Source organism: Callithrix jacchus, chromosome X (genome assembly GCF_049354715.1).
Source record: "Callithrix jacchus isolate 240 chromosome X, calJac240_pri, whole genome shotgun sequence".
Classification (NCBI taxonomy): domain Eukaryota; kingdom Metazoa; phylum Chordata; class Mammalia; order Primates; family Cebidae; genus Callithrix; species Callithrix jacchus.
In genome coordinates this window covers 68,575,217-68,597,222 of record NC_133524.1, presented here as the reverse complement: position 1 = coordinate 68,597,222, position 22,006 = coordinate 68,575,217, and the positions used below count along the sequence as shown (strand labels likewise).

At 43.6% G+C, this 22,006-nt stretch overlaps 1 protein-coding gene and 1 pseudogene across 4 annotated transcripts; one reads left to right on the top strand and one right to left on the bottom strand.

The window, feature by feature from the left end:
* Window positions 1–4,422: 4,422 nt before the first annotated feature.
* Window positions 4,423–6,237, top strand: LOC128930615 (zinc finger CCHC-type and RNA-binding motif-containing protein 1 pseudogene; annotated as a pseudogene).
* Window positions 6,238–17,486: 11,249 nt separating this feature from the next.
* ITGB1BP2 (integrin subunit beta 1 binding protein 2) lies at window positions 17,487–21,694 on the bottom strand. Of its 4 annotated transcripts, XM_035288826.3 has the most exons (11): window positions 21,577–21,694; window positions 21,265–21,314; window positions 21,121–21,177; window positions 20,897–21,042; window positions 20,104–20,198; window positions 19,914–19,972; window positions 19,730–19,800; window positions 19,524–19,623; window positions 19,137–19,250; window positions 18,838–18,900; window positions 17,487–17,893 (listed from the first exon to the last, which is right to left on the bottom strand). In XM_035288826.3, the coding sequence occupies exons 1-11, from the start codon at window positions 21,638–21,640 to the stop codon at window positions 17,666–17,668; spliced, it is 1,047 nt and encodes a 348-aa protein (XP_035144717.1). In that variant the 5' UTR covers window positions 21,641–21,694; the 3' UTR covers window positions 17,487–17,665. The 4 variants fall into 4 exon arrangements, with proteins under 4 accessions (XP_035144717.1, XP_035144718.1, XP_035144719.1 ...); XM_035288827.3 differs by lacking the exon at window positions 21,121–21,177; XM_035288828.3 differs by lacking the exons at window positions 21,121–21,177; window positions 21,265–21,314.
* Window positions 21,695–22,006: the final 312 nt, after the last annotated feature.

Genomic DNA, 22,006 nt, shown 5'->3' with positions numbered 1-22,006 from the left:
CACTTGAAGTCGGTAGTTTGAGACCACCTGGCCAACATCGTGAAACCCCATCTCTACTAGAAATATAAAAATTAGCCGAGTGTGGTGGCCCTTGCCTGGAATCCTAGTTACTAGGGAGGCTGAAGCATGAGAATCCCTCGAACCCAGGAGGCAGAGGTTGCAGTGAGATGAGATCACGCCACTGCACTCCATCCTGGGCAACAGAGTGAGACTCCATCCCCCGCCTCCCTCAACAAAAATGACATATATTGGCATGCAGTTCTAGGCTTTTAAAAAAGTGATATAAGGCCAGGCACAGTGGCTCACACCTGTAATTCCAGCACTTTGGGAGGCCAAGGTGGGTGGATCACATCAGGGGTTTGAGACCAGCCTGGCCAATATGGTGAAACCCCATGTCTACTAAAAATAGAAAAAATTAGCCAGGCGTGGTGCTGCGCACCTGTAGTCCCAGCTACTCCGGAGGCAGAGGCAGAAGAATGGCTAGAACCTGGGAGGCGGAGGTTGCAGTGAGCTGAGATCATGCCACTGCACTCCAGCCTGGGTGACAGAGTGAGACTGTCTCAAAAAAAATTTGATATAGCCATCAATAACAAAGTGTAGACTTTATTTGGATATCAACTCAAAGAAAAACTTGTAAAAAATTTTTTGACACTTATGAAATGATTGGAATTTATTTATTTCATGAAAGAAAGAAAGAGAAAGAGAAAAGGGGGAGAGAGAACAGGAGTCTTGCTCTATTGCCCAAGCTGGAATGCAATCTAAAAGTAGTTATTAAAAACCTCTTTTATGCCGATAATTGTGCTTAACAGCGGAGACAGGAAGGAATAAGGAAAGAAAATAACAAACAGCCAACCAATATTTCATTTAAGTCTGTGACATGCTATGCAAATGCTGAAGAATGATTTACTTCCAATTATGTGGTCACTTTCAAAATAGTTGTAATGTGATACTGAGAAAAATGTGTGTTCTGTGGACCTGGGTTGAAAAATTCTATAAATATTCACTGAGTTTACTTGTTCCAGGTCTGAGTTCAAATCATAAATGTCCCTGTTAATTTTCTATCTCGTTGATCCGTCGAATATTAACAATGTGTTGTCAAAGTCTCCCGCTATTATTGTGCAGTAGTCCAAGTCTCTTTATAAGTCATTGAAAACTTGTTTTATGTGTCTGGGTGCTCCTATATTGGGTGCATATATATTTATGATCATTGACTCCTATTGTTGCATTGATCCTCTTATCATTATGTAATGTCCTTCTTTGTTTCTTTTAGTCTTTGTTACTATCAGAGTCTATTTTGTCAGAGACGAAAGTTACAACTCCTGTTTTTTTTTTCTCTCTCCATTTGATTGGCGAGTCTTCCTCCAACCCTTTGAGTCTTTGTGTGTCCTTGCTTATGAGATGGATCTGGATACAGCATACTGATGGGTTTTGACTTTTTATTCAATTTGCCTGTCTGTGTCTTTGATTGGGGCATTTAATCCATTTAAATTTAGGACTAATATTGATATTTGAGAGTTTAATATTGTCATTTAATGCTAGCTGGCTATTTTGCCCATTAGTTGATACAGATTCTTCATTATGGAGATACTCTTTACCTTTTGGTAAGTTTTTGGGATGACTGATACTGGCTGTTCCTTTCTGTGTATAGTGCTTCTTTCAGAAGCTCTTGTAAAGCAAGCCTGGTGATGATGAAATCTCTGAGTGCTTGCTTGTTCATGAAAAATGTTATTTTTCCTTAATTTATAAAGCTAAGTTTGGCTGGATATGAGATTCTGGGTTGAAAATTCTTTTCTTTGAGGATACTGAATATTGACCTGCACTCTCTTCTAGTTTGTAGGGTTTCTGCTGAGGGATCAGCTGTAAGTCTGATAGGCTTCCCTTTATGGGTAACCTGACCTTTCTCTCTAGCTGCCCTTAGAATTTTCTCCTTTATTTCAACCCTGCTGAATCTAACAATTATGTGTCTTGGGGTTGCTCTACTTGAGGAATATCTTTGTGGTGTTCTCTGTATTACCTGGAGATGAGTATTGCCCCACCTTACTAGGTTAGGAAAGTTTTCCTGAAGAATATTTTCCAGCTTGGATTCATTCTCTTCATGACATTCAGGTACACCTATCAAACGTAAATTAGGTCTTTTCATATAGTCCCATATTTCTTGGAGACTTTGCTCATTCCTTTTTACTCTTTCTTCTCTAATCTTGTCTTCTCGTCTCATTTCATTAAGTTGGTCTTCACTCTGGTATCTTTTCATCTGCTTGATCAATTGGAGTGTTAAAACCTGTGCATACTTCACGAAGTTCTCATATTGTATTCTTCAGTTCCATTAATTCACTTAATATTCCTCTCTAAATTGTCTATTCTCGTTAGGATTTCGTCAAACCTTTTTCAAGGTTCTTAGTTTCTTTACATTGGGCTAGAACATGTTCTTTTAACTCACAGAAGTTTCTTATTATCCACCTTCTGAAGCCTAATTCCGTTATTGGAACGCACTCGTTCTCCATCAGGCCTTGTTCCCTTGTTGATGAGGAACTGTGATCCCCTGTAGAGGGAGAGGCATTCTGATTTTGAGTATTCTCAGCCTTTTTATGCTGGTTTCTTCCCGTCATTGTAAATTTATCCACCTGTCGTCTTTGTAATTACCGACTTTCAAATTAGGTCTCTGAGTGGACATCCAACTTGTTAATGCCCAGCGCTGAAATCTGAGCAACGCACTGCACCGGCTAACACAGCTGCATTAAGATTCTTGGTGCTTTTCTGCCCGGGAGTCTCCAGTCTGGCTTCCCTCCTGAATCCCTTCTTCAATCAGGTAAATGGGCAACTCTGCCTTCGCAGAGCTCCAAACATCGACCAAAAGGGGACCCAATCCCATTTACTCTGCACCGAGAACTGCCACGCCGGCCACAAGAGTCACGCCGGCGACCAATGGGGCTCCTCTGCTGGGAATCTCCTGGTCCGTGAGCCACAAAAGTTCATCTGAAAGTGTGGCATCCTCTCGTTCTCTGCACTTTCACTGGGAGCTACAAGTCTGAGCTGCTAGTGATCGGCCATCTTGGATCTCTCCCTCAACTATTGGAATTTAAATACTTGGGCCGGGTGCAGTGGCTCATGCCTGATCCCAGCACCTTGGGAGGCTGAGGTGGGCGGATCACCTGAGGTCAGGAGTTCAAGACCAGCCTGGCCAATGTGAAACCCTATCTCTACTAAAAATACAAAAATTAGGCAGGCTTAGTGGTGCTCACCTGTAATCCCAGCTACTGAGGAGGCTGAGGCAGGAGAATCACTTGAACTTGGGAGGCAGAGGCTGCAGTGAGCAGAGATCACGCCACTGCACTCCAGCCTGGGTGACAGAGTGAGACTCTGTCTCAAATATTTATATATATATATAAAATACTTAGCATTTAATATATATATATAGATACTTAGTATTTAATATATATAGATATTAAGTATATATATATATACTTAGTATTTCATATATATTACTTAGTATTTAATATATATAAATATATTTATATTAAATATATTCTTATATATTTATATATTATATATTATAATTATATATATTTATATATATTAAATACTTAGTATTTGATGATATACGAAGGTATCTTCTTGGTATCTGATGATATAAAGGAGTTGTTGTTTATATGTGCTAATAGTATGACAATTATGATTTTTTAAAAAAGAGTTCTTAGCTTTTAGAGATATATACTGAAATATTTTCATTATACTATTCTACTTTTATACATGTTGTAAATTCTTCATTAAAAAGTTTTAAAACAATGATATTGAATTCTCAAGCATCTGATGAAAGTGTGCACATTAGTCTGAAGGAGTGGAACAGGAGGAGCTGGAATTTAAGAAGAGGACGGTCTGGAACAGCCTCTGTGGGAGAGTGCCAGGGAATGTATGAGACAAATAAAAGAGTTGCTGAGCAGCTGCAAGGGCCAAGTTGAAATTGGACGGCATGAATTTATATTTGTCTACTTGGTTCTCCCTCTAGCAGTTTCTGGGACTTTGGGAGCAGAAAGGAAGAGGATAATGGAGGCAGGGGTCTCAGACTGTAATGTTGGAGTGGCTGCTCATGGCACGAGGGAGGGAAATCTCGTGTAACTGGGAGATAATTACTTGATCTTGATGAATTGAGATGTGGAGTGCCTGGGCATCTCACAAAGGTTAGAGAACGGGTGATCCGAGATGTAAAAGTTATTTGGAAAAGCCTTACATTAATGTAAGATCTCACTGATTAACCAAGAGCCTCCCTGTTCCTCAGTTAGGCTTGTCAAAGATACTCTGCTAGGCTAGAGGGGTGTCATATCAAGCTCCTCTTCTAAGATCCCTTTTAGGTGTTTAGGTTTTAGATGTTTTCAAATGACTCTAGGACAGCTTTTAACAATACCTGAGGTTTTAATCAGTAGCGGTATGACCCCAGGCAAGCTATTTCTATTTTGGTCCCTAGTTTCCTCATCTATAAGCAGTTGTGATAACAATACTTACCTCACAGAGCTAGTGTGAGGATTAAATAAAATAATACGGGTAGAAATGCCTAGCACAGTGGCATTCTATACAGAATACTGTACTCCCTCAGCTGGTGACTACAGTCTCCTTTAATCCTGAAGCTGAAGCAACTGTGTGGTAAACATGTTATCACTTTATAGAGGAGCAAAACCTGACTGTCAAGAAAATCCTACTTTCTTACTGAAACATTATAAAATTGGATATTGGAGATGTGTCCACCCCCCTTCAATAAAAAATTCATCCAACTTTCCTAACATGCTGAGGTAAAAAACTTTCAGTGCAGAAAGAGAGTAGTAGCAGCAGTAATCATAATAGCAAACACGTGCTTACTGGATTTGAGCCTCAGAGGAATGATATGGCCTAGAGATTAAAATGTGAGTCATCTGCATGGGGGTGATATTTGAAGTCAGGTACATAACTGAGAGTGTCTGGAAAAGTTATATGAGAAGAGAGTAATCCTAGGACTGAGTCCTAAGGAACTGAATCACTGAATGGTCAGGTAGAAAAGAAGGAGTGTAAAAACGAGTCCCAGACCTTGTGACGCCAAGGCCACTGTGAGCAGCTATGAAGAGTTGACATTGAGCCCCAGCTGAGCTGAGGGCTCGAACTCTTCTGGTCTCCCAGGCCCGCCCCACCTGAAGAAATCAGTGGTGGATTAGCTGCAAGTAAGAGCACAGTGTACGTATCCAGCTTGCCCCTTTCCCTGACAAACAATGACTTGTACCAGATATTTTCCAAGTATGGCAAAGTTGTAAAGGTTACCATAATGAAAGATAAAGATATCAGGAAGAGTAAAGGGGTTGCATTTATTTTATTTTTGGATAAAGACTCTGCAAGAAACTGTACCAGGGCAATAAACAAATTATTTGGTAGAATGATAAAAGCAAATATTGGCCGGGCGCCGTGGCTCACGCCTGTAATCCCAGCACTTTGGGAGGCTGAGGTGGGCAGATCATGAGGTCAGGAGTTCGATACCAGCCCAGCCAACATTGTGAAAACCCATCTCTACTAAAAAATACAAAAATTAAGGCTGGGCACGGTGGCTCAAGCCTGTAATCTCAGCACTTTGAGAGGCTGAGGCGGGTAGATCACGAGATCAGGAGATTGAGACCATCCTGGCCAACATGGTGAAACCCCGTCTCTACTAAAAATACAAAAATTAGCTGGGCATGGTGGTGCACTCTTGTAATTCCAGCTACTTGGGAGGCTGAGGCAGGAGAATCCTTGAATCCGGGAGGCAGAGGTTGCAGTAAGCCGAGATCGTGCCACTGCACTCCAGCCTGGCAACAGAGTGAGACTCCGTCACCAAAAAAAAAAAAAAAAAAGGAAACATTGCTATTGACAATAAAAGAGCAGTAGCTGAGTTCATCTAAAGGCAAAACTACTTTGATAAATCTAAGTGCTGTGAATGTGGGGAAAGTGGACACTTAAGTTATGCCTGTCTGAAAAATATGTTTGGAGAACATGAGCCTCCAAAGAAAGAAAAAGAAAGCAAGCTCCTGAACCAGAAGAATTTGAGGAAATAGAATAAACTGAAGATGAAGGGGAGGATCCTATTCTTGACAGCCTCAGTCAGGCCATAGCATTCCAGTAAGCCAAAATTGAAGAACAAAAAAATGGAAACCCAGTTCAGGAAGCCCCTCAATTTCAGATGATTCAAGATGTCCAAGGATAAAGAAAACCACATATTTCAGTGATGAGGAAGAACTTTGTGATTAAAATTTTGCCCTAGCACAGTAATAAAAATCAAGATTTGTTAGTAACAACCTTGAAGAGCGAATTTTAATTAAAGTTTTAATAAAATTAAAGTAACAACCTTAAAGAGATAATTTTAATAAAATGTAATAAAATTAAACCTTGAAGAGCTAATTTTAATAAAAATAAGAAAAGTTAACACTATCATGTTAATACTATTATTGTCACCCCCCACCCAAAAAATATATTTTAAAAATTTATTTGAGGCCACGCTCGGTGGCTCACACATGTAATCCCAGCACTTTGGGAAGCCGAGGCGGGTGGATCACAAGGTCAGGAGTTCAAGACCAGCCTGGCCAAGATGGTGAAACCCTGTCTCTACTAAAAATACAAAAAATTAGCCAGGCACGGTGGCGGGCACCTGTAATCCCAGCTACTGGGGAGGCTGAGACAGGTCAATCACTTGAACCTGGGAGGCGGAGGTTGCAGTGAGCCGAGATCTTGCCACTGCACTGCCTGGGTGACAGAGAAAGACTCCGTCTCAAAAGAAAAGCCGTAATAAACTTTTCAGATAAATTTATTACTTTTTTAACTAGTAAAAGCAATAAAAATAAGAAAAGTTAGGCCGGGTGTGGTGGCTCATGCCTGTAATCCCAGCACTTTGGGAGGCGGAGGCAGGTGGATCACCTGAGGTTGGGAATTTGAGACCAGCCTGACCAACATGGAGAAACTCCCATCTCTACTAAAGATACAAAATTAGCCAGGTGTGGTTATGGGCACCTGTAATCCCAGCTACTGGGGAGGCTGAGGCAGGAGACTTGCTTGAACCGGGGAGGCAGAGGTTGCAGGGAGCTGAGATTGCACCACTGCACTCCAGCCTGGAGAACAAGAGCGAAACTCCGTCTCAAAAAAAAAAAATCTCAATGAGAGGGAAATGTTGAATAAACAGGGATAATTAATAGTGGAAGGTTTCTGGGGAGGTCTGAAGGGATAGGATACAGTAGGAAGAAATGAGAAGAATAAAGTACTGAGAGGATTTGTTCTCATGTAAGCAAATATGTAGATTTGATGGTGGGAAATGGGGGATTAACTGAGATCATGCATGCAAAGCACTCAGCATAGTGCCTGGCACAGTTAGTTTGTATTAGAAATGGTAATTATCGCTATTGTTGTTGTTATTCATGTCATATGCCTACTTGAAATTTCTCATGTTTTAGGCTTTGGCCTTGTGAAATGAGCTATTAACCTACTTTATTAATGCTATAAATTTCAATTTTTGCGGGGGGGACGAAATCTAGCTCTATCACCCAGGCTGGAGTGCAGTGGCATGATCTTGGCTCACTGCAACCTCCACCTCCCAGTTTCAGGTGATTCTCCTGCCTCAGCCTCCTGAGTGACTGGGATTACAGGTGTCTGCCACTACGCCCAGCTACTTTTTCTATTTTTATTAGAAATGAGGTTTCACCACCTTGGCCAGGCTGGTCTCGAACTCCTGACCTCAAGTGATCTGCCCACCTTGACCTCCCAAAATGCTGGGATTACAGACGTGAGTCACCCCGCCTGGCCTTCAAATTTTATATATTAAATTTATATACAACAAGGGTTACTTGAACTTTTGATTCCTCACCTCTGTTCTCTTCAGAATTTCTGAACACTTGCTGGTCCCGATTTTGATAAGAAGTTAGAAAAGAGTTGTACATTTACATTAATGAGCTGGGTATGGTGCGTCACTCATGTAATCCCAGCACTTTGGGAGGCCAAGGTGGGTGAATCACTTGAGGTCAGGAGTTCAAGACCAGTCTGGCCAATGTGGTGAAACCTCATCTCTACTAAAAATACAAAAATTAGCTGGGCGTTGCTGCATGTACCTGTAATTCTAGCACTTTGGGATGCTAAACTGAGCAGATTTCTTGAGTCCAGGAGTTCAAGACCAGCCTGGGCAATGTGGCAAAACCTCATCTCTACAAAAAATACAAAAATTAGCGAGGCGTGGTGCTGTGTGCCTGTGGTTGCAGCTACTTGGAAGGCTGAGGTGGGAGGATCACTTGAACCTGGGAGGTGAAGGTTGCATTGAGCCATGATGACACCACTGCACTCCAGCCTGGATGGCAGAGTAAGACACCATTTAACAACAAAAAAAGAGAGAGAGAGAGAGAAAGATCATTCCTCACTCCTCCTCTTATTAAGAATCTACATCTGGCTGGGCGCGGTGCCTCAAACCTGTAATCCCAGCACTTTGGGAGGCCGAGGTGGGTGGATCACGAAGTCAAGAGATCGAGACTATCCTGGTCAACATGGTGAAACCTCGTCTCTACTAAAAATACAAAAAATTAGCTGGGCATGGTGGCACATGCCTGTAATCCCAGGTACTCAGGAGGCTGAGGCAGGAGAATTGCTTGAACCCAGGAGGCGGAGGTTGCGGTGAGCCGAGATCACGCCATTGCACTCCAGCCTGGGTAACAAGAGCGAAACTCCGTCTCAAAGAAAGAAAAAAAAAAGAATCTACATTTGTTCAGGTGCAATGGCTCATACCTGTAACCCCAGCACTTTGGGAAGCTAAGGCAGGAGGATCTCTTGAGGTCAGGAGTTTGAGACCAGCCTGGGAAACATGGCAAAATCCTGCCTCTACTAAAAATACAAAAATTAAGCCAGGCATGGTGGCACACACCTGTAGTTCCAGCTTCTCAGGAGGCTGAGGCGGGAGAATTGCTTTAGCTGGGGAGGTCACAGCTGCAGGGAGCCATGATCATGCTAAAGCACTCCAGCCAGAATAAAACTCTGTCTCAAAAGAAAAAGAATTGGCTGAGAACGGTGGTTCATGCCTGTAATCCCAACACTTTGGGAGGCCGAGGTGGGCAGATCACTTGAGGCTAGGAGTTTGAGACTAGCCTGGCCAACATAGCAAAACCCCGTCTCTACTAAAAATACAAAAATTAGCCAGGCATGGTGCCGCATGCCTGTAGTCCCAGCTAATCGTGAGGATGAGGCAGAGAATCACTTGAGTCTGGGAGGCAGCAGTTGCAGTGATCACACCACTGTGCACCTGGGTGACAGAGCAAGACCCTGTCTTAAAAAAAAAAAAAATTACATTTTTTTTTTAAAGGCCTATAATACCTTTTTTTTTTTTTGAGATGGAGTTTCACTCTTGCTGCCCAGGCTGAAGTGCAATGGCTCACCACAACCTCCGCCTCCCAGGTTCAAGCGATTCTCCTGCCTCAGCCTCCCTTGTAGCTGGGACTACAGGCATGTGCCACCACATCCAGCCAATTTTGTACTTTTAGTAGAGATGGGGTTTTTCCATGTTGATCAGGCTGATCTCAAACTCCCGACCTCAGGTGATCCACCCATCTTGGTCTCCCAAAGTGCTGGGATTACAGGCGTGAACCACTGCCTGGCCTATAATGCCTTTTTTTTTTTTTAATATGTGGCATAGGCTATTATTGCAAAAGCAGAAGTGGTGAGGTATAATGCCTTTTTATCTCTCTTTTAAATCATTTTCAAAATCCTTGACCTAGAATTTTAAGCTCCTGTTAATCTAGCCACACTCCACTTAACTTTTTCATCTTCCTTCAACATAACCTCTGATATGTTACCAGTGCTTACAAACAGCAAGGGACTAAGTCTGGAGAGACTCTGAAGAAAAGCATTTATGTTTTACTCTACATACTTCTGCATTTAATTTTTTTTACAGTGATAATGTACTACTTTTGGAATGTAAAATGAAACATAATAAATAAAACAACTTTCACCCTAGTATGGCTCTCCCTAATCTTCCGCACCAATCAAAATTAATTTCTCATTCTTCAGATTTCCATTCAAATGCACAGTTGACACTTGAACAAGGGTTTTAACTGCACGGATCCACTTATATGGGGAGTTTCTTTTGCCTCTGCTACCCCTGAGATAGCAAGATCAACCCCGTATCTTCCTCCTCCTCCTCAGCCTACTCAATATGAAGAGAATGAGGATGAAGAACTTTATGATAACCCACTTCCACTTAATGAATAATAAATATATTTTCTCTTCCTTATGATTTTTTTTTTTTTTTTTTGAGAGGAGTCTGGCTCTGTCACCCAGGCTGGAGTGGATTGGAACGATCTCGGAAACCTCCGCCTCCCAGGTACAGGTAATTCTCTGCCTCAGCCAGTAGCTGGGATTACAAGTGCCTGACACCCTGCCCAGCTAATTTTTGTATTTTAGTAGAGATGGGGTTTCATCATCTTGGCCAGGCTAGTCTTGAACTCCTGACCTCATGATACACTCACCTCAGCCTCCCAAAGTGCTGGGATTACAGGCGTCAGCCACCACCCCAAGCTTTTTTTTTTTTTGAGACAAGGCCTCACTCTGTTGCCCAGGCTGGAGTGCAGTGCTGCAATCACGACTTACCGCAGCTTCGATCTCCTGGGCTCAGGTGATCCTCCCACCTTACCTTCCCAAGTAGCTGGGACTACAGGTGTGAGCTACCAAGCCTGGCTAATATTTTTGTATGTTTTTGTAGAGACAGGATTTTACCATGTTGCCCAGGCTGGTCTTGAACTAATCACAAGTGATCTGTCCACCCAAAGTGCTAGGATTATAACCCAGCCCCTTACGACTTTTTCTTTTTTTTTGAGATGGACTGTGGCATGTGACACCATGCCAATTTTTTGTATTTTTTTAGTAGAGTCAAGGTTTCACCATGTTAGCCAGGATGGTCTCAATTTCCTGACCTCAGATGATTCACCCGCCTTGGCTTCCCAAAGTGCTGGGATTACAGGCATGAACCACCATGCCCGGCCTTTTTTTTCCCTTATGATTTTCTTAATAACATTTTCTTTTCTCTAGCCTACTTTATTGTAAGAATACAGTACATAATACATATAACATTCAACATATGTGTTAATTGACTCTGTATGTTATTGGTAAGGCTTCTGGTCAATAGTAGGCTATTAGTAGTTAAGTTTTTGGGAAGTCAAAAGTCAACTATGGGCTGGGCACAGCAACTCACGCTTCTATCCCAGCACTTTGGGAGGCCGAGGTGGGTGGATCACGAGGTCAGGAGTTTGAGACCAGCCTGGCCAACACAGTGAAACTCATCTCTACTAAAAAAAAAAAAAAAAAAAAATTAGCTGGGCATGGTAGTGGGCACCTGTAATCCCAGCTACTCAGGAGGCTGAGGCAGGAGAATTGCTTGAACCCGGGAGGCAAAAGTTGCAGTGAGTGGAGACCGTGCCACTGCACTGTAGCCTGGGCGACAGAGAAAGACTGTCTAAAAAAAAAAAAAGTAGTCGACTATGTGGTGGCTAGGTGTGGTAGCTCATACCTGTAATCACAGCACTTTGGCAGGCTGAGATGGGAGGCTCACTTGAGGTCAGGAGTTTGAGACCGGCCTGGGAAACACTGTGAAACCCAGCCTCTACTAAAAATACAAAAAATTAGCCAGGCATGGTAGCGCATGCCTATAATCCCAGCTTCTTGGAAGGCTGAGGGAGGCATGCGAATTGCTGGAATTTAGGAGGTAGAGGATGCAGTGAGCTGATATCATGCCACTGCATTCCAACCTGGGCAACAGAGTGAGACTCTGTCTATAAATAAATAAATAAATAAATAATTTAAAAAAGAAGGTGAATGCATGGGGAGTCAGTGCCCCAACCTTGCATTGTTCAAGGGTCAACTGGACTTCTTTTTTTGCTTTCATTGCCCAGGCTAGAGTGCAATGGTGCGATCTCAGGTCACTGCAACCTCTGCCTCCCGGGATCAAGCAATTCTTCTGTCTCAGCCTCCCAAGTAGCTCGGATTGCAGGCATGTACCACCATGCCCGGCTATTTTTTTTTTTTTTGTATTTAGTAGAGACAGGGTTTCACCATGTTAGTCAGGCTGGTCTTGAACTTCTGACCTCAGGTGATCCACCCCCCTCAGCTTCCCAAAGTGCTGGGATTACAGGTGTGTGCCACCGATCCTGGCCTTGGACTTCTTAACCTTCACAGTTATGGTCAGTTAATTTTCAACTAGGGTACCAAGACAATTCAATGGGGAAAAAATAGTCTTTTCAACAAATGGTGCTGAGACAACTGGATATCCCTAAGCAAAAGCATAAGGTTGGACCCCTACTTCACATCGCATATAAATATTGATTCAAAATGAATCAATGACCTAAATATAAGAGCTAAAACTATGTAACTCTTAGAAGAAAACATAGGAACAAAAGTTCATGACGTTGGATTAGGTAATAGTTTCTTAAATAGGACATCAAAAGCATAAGCAACCAAAGAAAAAAGTAAACTGTAGTTCAGATTAACTGGGCGTGGTAGCACACGCCTATAGTCCCAGCTACTCAGGAGGCTGAGGCAGGAGAATCACTTGAACCCGGAAGGCGGAGGTTGCAGTGAGCCGAGATCGTGCCACTACACTCTAGCCTGGCAACAGAGCAAGACTCCATCTCAAAAAAAATTAAATCAAATTAATATTAAAATTAAATTTAAAAAAAACAGTACTTCATTAAAGTTTTGAAACAAAAAAATTAAAAAGAAATTAAACTTTTGTGTATCAAAGGAGACCAAAGGAAGACAATCCACAAAATCAAAGGAGGTATTTGCAAATCACATATCTGAAAAGAGACATCTCCAGAATACATTAAGAACTGTTACAACTCAATAACAAAAAGACGTATTAGTCAATTAACAAATGGACAACGGATTTGAATACACGTTTCTCAAAATAAAGTACCTAAATGGCCAATAAACACATGTAAAGATGCTAAACATCGGTCAGGTGCAATGGCTCATGCCCGTAATCCCAGCACTTTGGGAGGCCAAGGCAGGTGGATCATTTGAGGTCCGGAGTTTGAGACCAGCTTGGCCAACATGGTGAAAACCCGTCTCTACTAAAAATATAAAAATTAGCTGGGCGTGGTGGTACATGCCTGTAATCCCAGCTATTGGGAGGCTGAGGCAGGAGAATTGCTCAAACCCGGGAGGCGGAGGTTGCGGAGAGCAGATATTGCGCCACTGCACTCCAACCTGGGTGACAGAGTGAAACCCCATCTCAAAAAAAAAAAAAAAAAAAAAAGATGCTCAACATCATTTACCATTAGGGAAACCCAAATCAAAACCACATTGAGATTTCATTTCATACCCCTGAGGATGGCTACAGTAAACAAATAAAAAAGACATTAACAAATGCTGGTGAGAAAATGGAGAAATTGGAATCTCCTACACTGCGTGGGAATGTATAATGGTGTGGCCTACTTTAAAAGAGTCTGGCAGTTCCTCAAAAGGTTAAGGTTAACCATTTGATGCAGAGATTATACTCCTAGGTATATATCCAAGAGAAACAAAAACATATGTACACAGAAAAACTTGCACATGACTGTTTATACTACAGTGTATTCAAAATAGCCAAATAGCCAAAAGGGTAGTGGCTCACTCCTGTAATTCCAGCACTTTGGGAGATATCAAGGTGGGCAGATTGCTTGAACCCAGGAGTTTGAGACCAGCCTGGGCAACATGGTGAAAACCTGTCTTTACAAGAAATACAAAAATTAGCTGGGCATGGTGGCACATGCCTGTAGTCCCAGCTGCATGAAAGGCTGAGGTGGAAAAGTCAATTAAGCCCAGGAGGTCAAGGCTACAGTGAGCCGTGATTGCACCACTGCACTCCAGCCTGGGCAACAGAGTAAGACCCTGTCTCAAAAAAAAAAAAAAAGATCAGGGGTGGTGGCTCACACCTGTAATCCCAGCACTTTGGGAGGCTGAGGCGGGCGTATCACCTGAGGTCAGGTGTTCAAGACCAGCCTGGCCAACATGGTGAAACCCGTCTCTACTAAAAATACAAAAATTAGCTGGGCATGGTGGTGCGTGCCTGTATTACCAGCTACTCGGGAGGCTGAGACAGGAGAATCACCTAAACCTGAGAGATGGAGGTTGATGTGAGCCGAGATCACGCCAGTGCACTCCAGTCTGGCAACAGAGCAAGACTCCGTCTCAAAAAAAAAAAAAAAAAAAAAGGAAAGAAAAGCCAGGTGAGGTGGCTCACACCTATAATTCCAGCACTTTGGGAGGCTGAGGCAGGTGGATCACTTGAGGCCAGGAGTTCGAGACCAGCCTGGCCAACATGGTAAAACCCCATCTCTGCTAAAAATATAAAAATTATCTGGGCGTAGTGGTGGGTGCCTGTAATCCAAGCTACTTGGGAGACTGAGGCAGGAAAATTGCTTGAACCTGGGAAGTGGGGGTTTCAGTGAGGTGAGATCACGTCACTGCACTCCAGCCTGGGTGACAGAGCAAGACTCTGTCTCCAAAAAAAAAAAATCACCAAAAGGTGGAAACAACCCAAATGTCACTTAATTGGTGAACAGATAAATGAAGTGTGGTATATTGACACAAGAATTATTTGGCCATAAAAAAAGAATGAAGCTGAGCATGGTGGCTCACGCCTATAATCCCAGCACTCTGGGAGGCCGAGTGATCAGCACTCAGCCTCCCAGAGTGCTGGGATTACAGGGGGACAGATCACCTGAGGTCAGAAGTTTGAGACCAGCCTGGACAACATGATAAAACCCTGTCTCTATGAAAAATATAAAAATTAGGCCAGGTGTGGTGGCTCACGCCTGTAATCCCAACACTTTGAGAGGCCAAGATGGGTGGATCACCTAAAGTCAGGAGTTCGAGACCAATCTAACCAACATGATGAAACCCCATCTCTATCAAAAATACAAAAATTAGGGGCGGGCGCGGTGGCTCAAGCCTGTAATCCCAGCACTTCGGGAGGCCTAGGCGGGTGGATCACAAGGTCAACAGGTCGAGACCATCCTGGTCAACATGGTGAAACCTGTCTCTACTAAAAATACAAAAAATTAGCTGGGCATGGTGGCGCATGCCTGTAATCCCAGCTACTCAGGAGGCTGAGGCAGAATTGCCTGAACCCAGGAGGCAGAGGTTTCGGTGAGCCGAGATCATGCCATTCCACTCCAGCCTGGGTAACAAGAGCGAAACTCCGTCTCAAAAAAAAAAAAAAAATACAAAAATTAGCTAAGTGGGGTAGCAGGCCCCTGTAACCCCAACTACTCAGGAGGCCAAGGCAGGAGAATCGTTTGAACCCTGGAGGTGGAGGTTGCAGTGAGCCAGGATGGCACCATTGCACTCTAGCCTGGACAACAGAGAGCCACTCCGTTTCAAAACAAAAACAAATTTAGCCAGGTGTGATGGCATATACCTGCAATCCCAGCTTCTTGGGAAGCTGAGGCAGAAGAATCACTTGAACCCAGGAGGCAGAGGTTGCAGTGAGCTGAGATACTGCCACTGCACTCCAGCCTGAGCAACAGAGGGAGATTCTGTCTTAAAAGAAAAACAAAAAACTGAAATGCAGTACTGATACATGCTACAACATGGATGAACCTTGAAAATATTATGCAGAGTGAAAGAAACCAGTCACAAAAGACCATATAGGCCAGGTGCGGTGGCTCACGCCTGTAATCCCAGCACTTTGGGAAGCAGATCACTTGAGCTCAGGAGTTCGAGACCATCCTGGCCACTGTGGCAAAACCCCATCTTTACAAAAATTAGCCCAGCATGTTGGCGCATGCTTGTAATCCTAGCTACTTGTAATCCTAGCTCCTCAAGAGGCTGAGACATGAGAATCACTTGAACTCAGAAGGCAGAGGTTGCAGTGAGCTGAGATGGCGCCACTGCACCCCAATCTGGGCAATACAGTGAGACACCATCTCAAAAAAAACAAAGACCATATATTGTGTGATTGCATTTATGTGTAATGTCCAGAATATGTAAATTCATAACAGAAGAAAGTAGTAGATTATTGGTTGCCTAGGACTGTACACTTGAGAGGAAATTTAGAATGACTGCTAATGGGTCTGGAGTTTTTTGTGGAGTGATAACAGTGTCCTAAAATTGATGTGGTTCACAACTCTATGTGTATGTTAAAAATAACAGGCCAGGCATGGTGGCTCATACCTGTAATCCCAGCACTTTGGGAGGTTGAGGCAGGCAGATCGTTTGAGCTCAGTTTGAAAACAGCCTGGGCAACATGGGGAAATCCTGTTTCTACCAAGAATACAAAAAATTAACTAAGCGTGGTGGTAACACACACTTGTGGTCCCAGCTGCTCGGGTAGCTGGGGTAGGAGGATCTCTTGAACCTGTGGGGTGGAGGTTGCAGTGAGCTGAAATGGCGCCACTGCACTATAGACCTCATCTCAAAAATAATAACACCCATTTTACAGTTTAAATGGATAAATTGTGTGGTATGTGAATTGTATCTCAACAAAGCAGTAAAAAATAATGTACCAGGCTGGGTATGAGGGCTCACACCTCTAATCCCAGCACTTTGGGAGGCCAAGACAGGTTGACTGCCTGAGCTCAGGAGTTTGACACCAGCCTAGGCAAGATGGTGAAACCCCATCTCTACTAAAATATAAAAAATCAGCTGGGCATGCTGGAGGGTGCCTGTAATCCCAATTATTCAGGAAGCTGAGGTACGAGAATTGCCTGAACCTGGGAGGCGGAGGTTACAGTGAGCCAAGATCGTACCACTGCACCCCAGCCTGGACAACAAAGTGAAATTCTGTCTCAGAAAAGTAATAATAATAATAATAATAACGTACCACCGGAAGTGGTGGCTCATACCTGTAATCCCAGCAGTTTGAGAAGCTGAGGCAGGTGGATTACCTGAGGTCAGGAGTTCAAGACCAGCCTGGCCAACATGGGGAAACCCTGTCTCTACTAAAAATACAAAAAATTAGCCTGCATGCTGGCACCTGTAATCCCACCTACTCAGGAAGCTGAGGCAGGATAATCGCTTGAACTTGGGAGGCGGAGGCTGCAGTGAGCTGAGATCATGCCACTGCACTCCACCCTGGGTGACAGGGCAAGACTACGTCTCAAAAAAAAAATGTGCTTCTTCCATGGAGTCTTCCCTTTTTACTACTGTCCACATTAACCTTTCCATTCTTTTAATTCCTACAGCTCTTAAAAACTGTAGTACACCATTTAGCACTCAGTTAAACTATCTGATAATGTTTATCATTATTTCGTGTAGATTAGCCTTGACTTGTCAGCCAGGTTATTACTTTGTTGAAAGAAATGAGTAAGTCCTCTGTTTCTCAGGTATTTATAAACCACCTAACACATAACTGGGCACATATGAAGTACTCAGTAAATACCTGGTGGTCATGAGGAATAGATTGAACATGCATGTGCTTGTTTTCACAATATATATTGAACACACAGTGGGGGTAATAAATACAATCTTCGATAGTGAGGTGAGAGAATGACACTATGTGAAACTGAAGAATTCAAGATTTATTTAAGGGAAAAAACAGCATGGTTTGGACAGTTTTGTTCTCCCCTCCTTCAGCCTTCTGCTGCTCAATGACACCACATGGCCAACAATATCCTGGTCTCTAAGATTCTAAGGGAATCATTGAGGTCTTATCTAGGCACTGAACTGTCTAGTGTCACTATTCCCCCATTGCTTCCTCCTCTTCCTCCTCCTCTGTCCAGCTCAGATCATCATCTGAATCGTCAGATTCTTCCTCACCCATCTCTAACACAACCCCTGCCCTAGCCTTCTCAGCTAGTGCATCAGGGTGCTCCAGCTGGGCCCAGGATCCTGGGTCAACCTTGACCAGTGAGATTTCAACCCGAGATGGCATCAAGGAGACAGAGCTCTGCTCCACGTTTATGACCTGAGGAGGAGCAAAGGAAAACAGAAGAGAGAATGAGGAAATCAAAGGGTCAGGGTGGAGTGGTGACAAATGAAAGAGAAATTTTTATTTTAAATAAGGCGAGAATCAGTGATAGACTGGATAAAGAAAATGTGGCACATATATACCATGGAATATTACACAGTCATAAAAAAGGACGAGTTCATGTCCTTTGTAGGGATATGGATGAAGCTGGAAACCATCATTCTTAGCAAACTGACACAAGAACAGAAAACCAAACACCAAATATTCTCACTCATAGGCAGGTGTTGAACAATGAGAACACATGGGCACAGGGAGGGGAACATCACATACTGGGGTCTGTTGGGGATGGGGGGTTAGGGAAGGGACAGCATGGGGGGTGAGGAGGGATAACATTGGGAGAAATGCCTGATGTAGGTGACGGGGGGACGGAGGCAGCAAACCACCATGGCATGTGTGTACATATGCAACAATCCTGCAAGATCTACACATGCACCTCAGAACTTGAAGTACAATTTAAAAAAAAATAATTAAAAAATAAGTTGATGCCGGGCATGGTGGCTCACGCCTATAATCCCAGCACTTTGGGAGGCCAAGGCAGGCGGATCACCTGAGGTCCAGAGTTTGAGACCAGCCTGGCCAACATGGAGAAACCCCGTCTCTAAAAATAAATAAATAAAATAAGGTGAGAAAAAAGATAATGGAGGAAAAAGACAATGTAATAAGGGAAAGAAAGGAAAGAAATGAAAGAAGAAAAGGGAGAAGGCAGAAAGGAGGCAAAGAGAAGTGGGAAGAACAGGAGAGAGAGAGAAAATGAAAGCAAATGAAGAGAAAACCTCAATTTTCCTACTACAACTCCTTCTCTCAAGACACCCTCTATTCCAGTCTAGCCTCTCTTTCACCCCATCTGCCTCCCCCTCCTGTGCCCCCTGGTCTTCACTTACCCCCCAGAGCTTCATCTGTGCTTGGAATACACGGTTACCATCAAAGACGATGTGGACATGAAGCTGAGAGAAAAGAATTACAGGGGTAATAACAAACTCAGAAGGTCAGAACAGGTCATTACAACAGATAACCAGGTCAGAGGTGTGATCCACAGGTCAACCAGACAGCCCTGACCTAACAGCTCTCCTTTCTATAGGCGACTATAGAGCCTACAGGTTAACAGCATATGGCAAATCTGCCTGTGAGATTGCAGTATCACCCAATTCACTATCCCATCCAACATCAGATCATTGCTCACCTCAGTTTGACTGGCCTTCACCCAGTTAAATGCAGGAAGTGGAATCTGGCCATATACAGTCACCACTACTAAGGAATCTGTCTGGTGCCAATCATGGCGGCAAGATGCTGGCAGCTAAAGAGAAGATGTAAAATGAAGGTGGTAAGAATAAATTCTTAACCCAAGGAGGAGTTCTCACAATGCATATGGAGAAGAGACAGAGAGTCTCAAAAAGATTAACACAACCTCATATTGCAAAGACTCTGGGCTGTTGAGGGATAAGGAACAGAATATTATTTGGTCTGTACTAAAGGAAGACAGGGAGCTTGGCCATGTGGTACAGAGAGGGAGGAGAATTTACCTCTGAGATTGGGTTCTAATCAAGAATTCAGGAAAGCTGGGGCTCACCTGCTTCCCCCAGTCATGTCTACCAACTCTGCACCCTGGCTGTGCCAAGAATGCCCCAAAATCCAGGGTCTGGATGCCACAACAGCTCCAAGACTTCATCCTGAAGTAGGAAAATAATTCAACTGAATTCTCTCACCCCCAATCCCATCTTATGAACAAATATTAGGAGAAACATGTCTCATAGCCCACCCAGTCCCCTCCCTCACCCCTCATGGAATCGGGGTGCTCCTGGGTGGTAGGTACATGGAGCAGCATCACTCTCGGGGCCTTGGTAAACCTAAGAAGGATAAAAGAGAACCAGGTCATTCTAAGGTATACCCTACTTAGCCTTGTATCTGTACCCAGTCATCTCTCAGCCATGTGCTTGAGCCCCTCAAAACTCTCACTTACAGCATCACATCCTGGGTTCTGGCAGCTGGAACCAGTTCGAATCAGATTACTGTCAAGTCCTGGGCAAGGGAAACAGAGTCAGGAACTTATCCATCCCCTCACTCAATTGCTACTTCCACTAAATTCCAGTCTATGAAGTTGATCCCACTAAATTCGTCTATGAAGTTGATCCTACTAAAGACCCACCTACCTGCCCCAGGTTCCTGGTTTAATTCCTTCTGTTCCAATGCCATTTCCAGGGCTTGGGATATATTTAGCGGCAACAGCTTCAGAGGCAACTCTGACCTAAGGATTATGGGTGGTGATTTAGTTCTGACCCATTAGCTATGATTGCCAGCTCCAACACTCCCACTGATGGTAATGGAATTGAAGCCTGGTGAAAGTGAGGCAGAGTTGGAGAGGTTGGGTAGCAACCCCATTGCCAATTTTCATCTCTGTGGACCTCCCAAATACCTGAACCCTAGAGAAATCCCCAGCACTTCTCTTGCCCATCTACTCAGTTGCTCTAAACCTAACCACTTTTCTCTGCAGAACTGAGTCATATTCTCTTCCTTTTTATCTAATTGTGGACCTAATATGACTTCCAGAAGTTGCACATATTATTCCCACAAAATTTTTCTCTGCAGTCTCCTGGCTTGCCAATATGATATGAGATTTATCTTAAAGTTCTTTTCTAGAAAAAGAAAAAAGTCATTCTCAACAATCCCTTTTGTTATACACTAAGGATGTATTTGTGAGGGGCTATCTACTCTGTTGATTCAGATCTCTATCCGATCATCCCATACCACATTAGAGGAAAGGGCATTATTTCCAGACACAAATTTCCCCTAAGGCACAGGATATACACCATCCAAACCCTGACAACTGGCCCTCCTCACATCCCTGGTCTCTAGTTACCAGTCCTCAATGACCCAATGACCCATTAATCACTCCTAGGAAGCTGCATGAAAATAGGAAAAGTCCAGGGGCCTCCTCCTCTTTACTTGGGCCTCTCCCGGTGCAAAGTCTCTGCTGACTTTGGAATCACATTCAGAGGTTTTTGCTCCTGAAGTGAACTGCTTGTAGCAGGGCCTTCAGGTTGAGGGGCCTCAGGAAGCTTCTCAGCACAGTGTGGTCCCATAGTACAGCCCTAGTATAGATAAGGAGATAAGGATTATTAATAGAATCCTTCTATTGAGGGCAGAATCCAAGTACATAAATAATTTACCTTGATGTTTAAGAACTCAGAGAAATCTACAGTTCGCTTTCGGCAGCAGGACCAACCCTGATAACGAGAGACCCAGATCAGCTTAGCTTCCTAGGTATCTCTTCTGGGAAATGCTCTTGCTAACCCCCATCACTTATTCCTCACCTTAAGTGCATCATGGAAGATTGGGACCCCAGGGTGATGGCAACAGGAATCTGTGGACATCAGTACAAGTTATCAAGGAAGGGAAGATAACTATACGAAGTATCATTTCTCACCTCTTCCCTGGGTTAATGTTTATGGTTTCTTTCCATATGTGAAAAAAAAAAAAAAAAACAGCGAAGGCTGAAGACCACTCAGACCAATTAAACTAGGGCAGGTAGTTTCTTTCCCTGCTCCTCAAACATACTGCCCACCAGCTGACCACTCCCCAATACCCACACAGAGTCCCTGGCCAGGTCAGGATTATTTACTCACCAGGAAGGTTGGTATTAGGGTCAAAGTGCTGCCCACAGCCTTTGTTACGGCAGAGTAGAGACATGGAAGCGTTGGTAGGATTACTGAAAGGGTATTTCAAGGAGTCTGGCTGCCGAATGGGGAACACCTCTTAGTCTGGAGGCTTTTAGCTGCCTGAAGGGCCAGCTGTTTCTATCTTTAGTTCAGGAGGCGTACACCTCCTAACATGGGCAAGGGAACTTCAATTGGTCTTCCCAGCCAATAGGAAAGAGCTCAGGAGCATTTTAGCTCTGAGGCTCAGGAAAGAAGGATCAGGCAGAGTAGGGCTTACAACTTGGGTGAGGTCAGCTCACCACTACTGAGACAGTTTTAGATTCACCATGCCAATTCCAAGCCTTGGACCTATCAGCAGCTGCTCATAAACAACTACCAATTTGGAGACCTCCCCCAC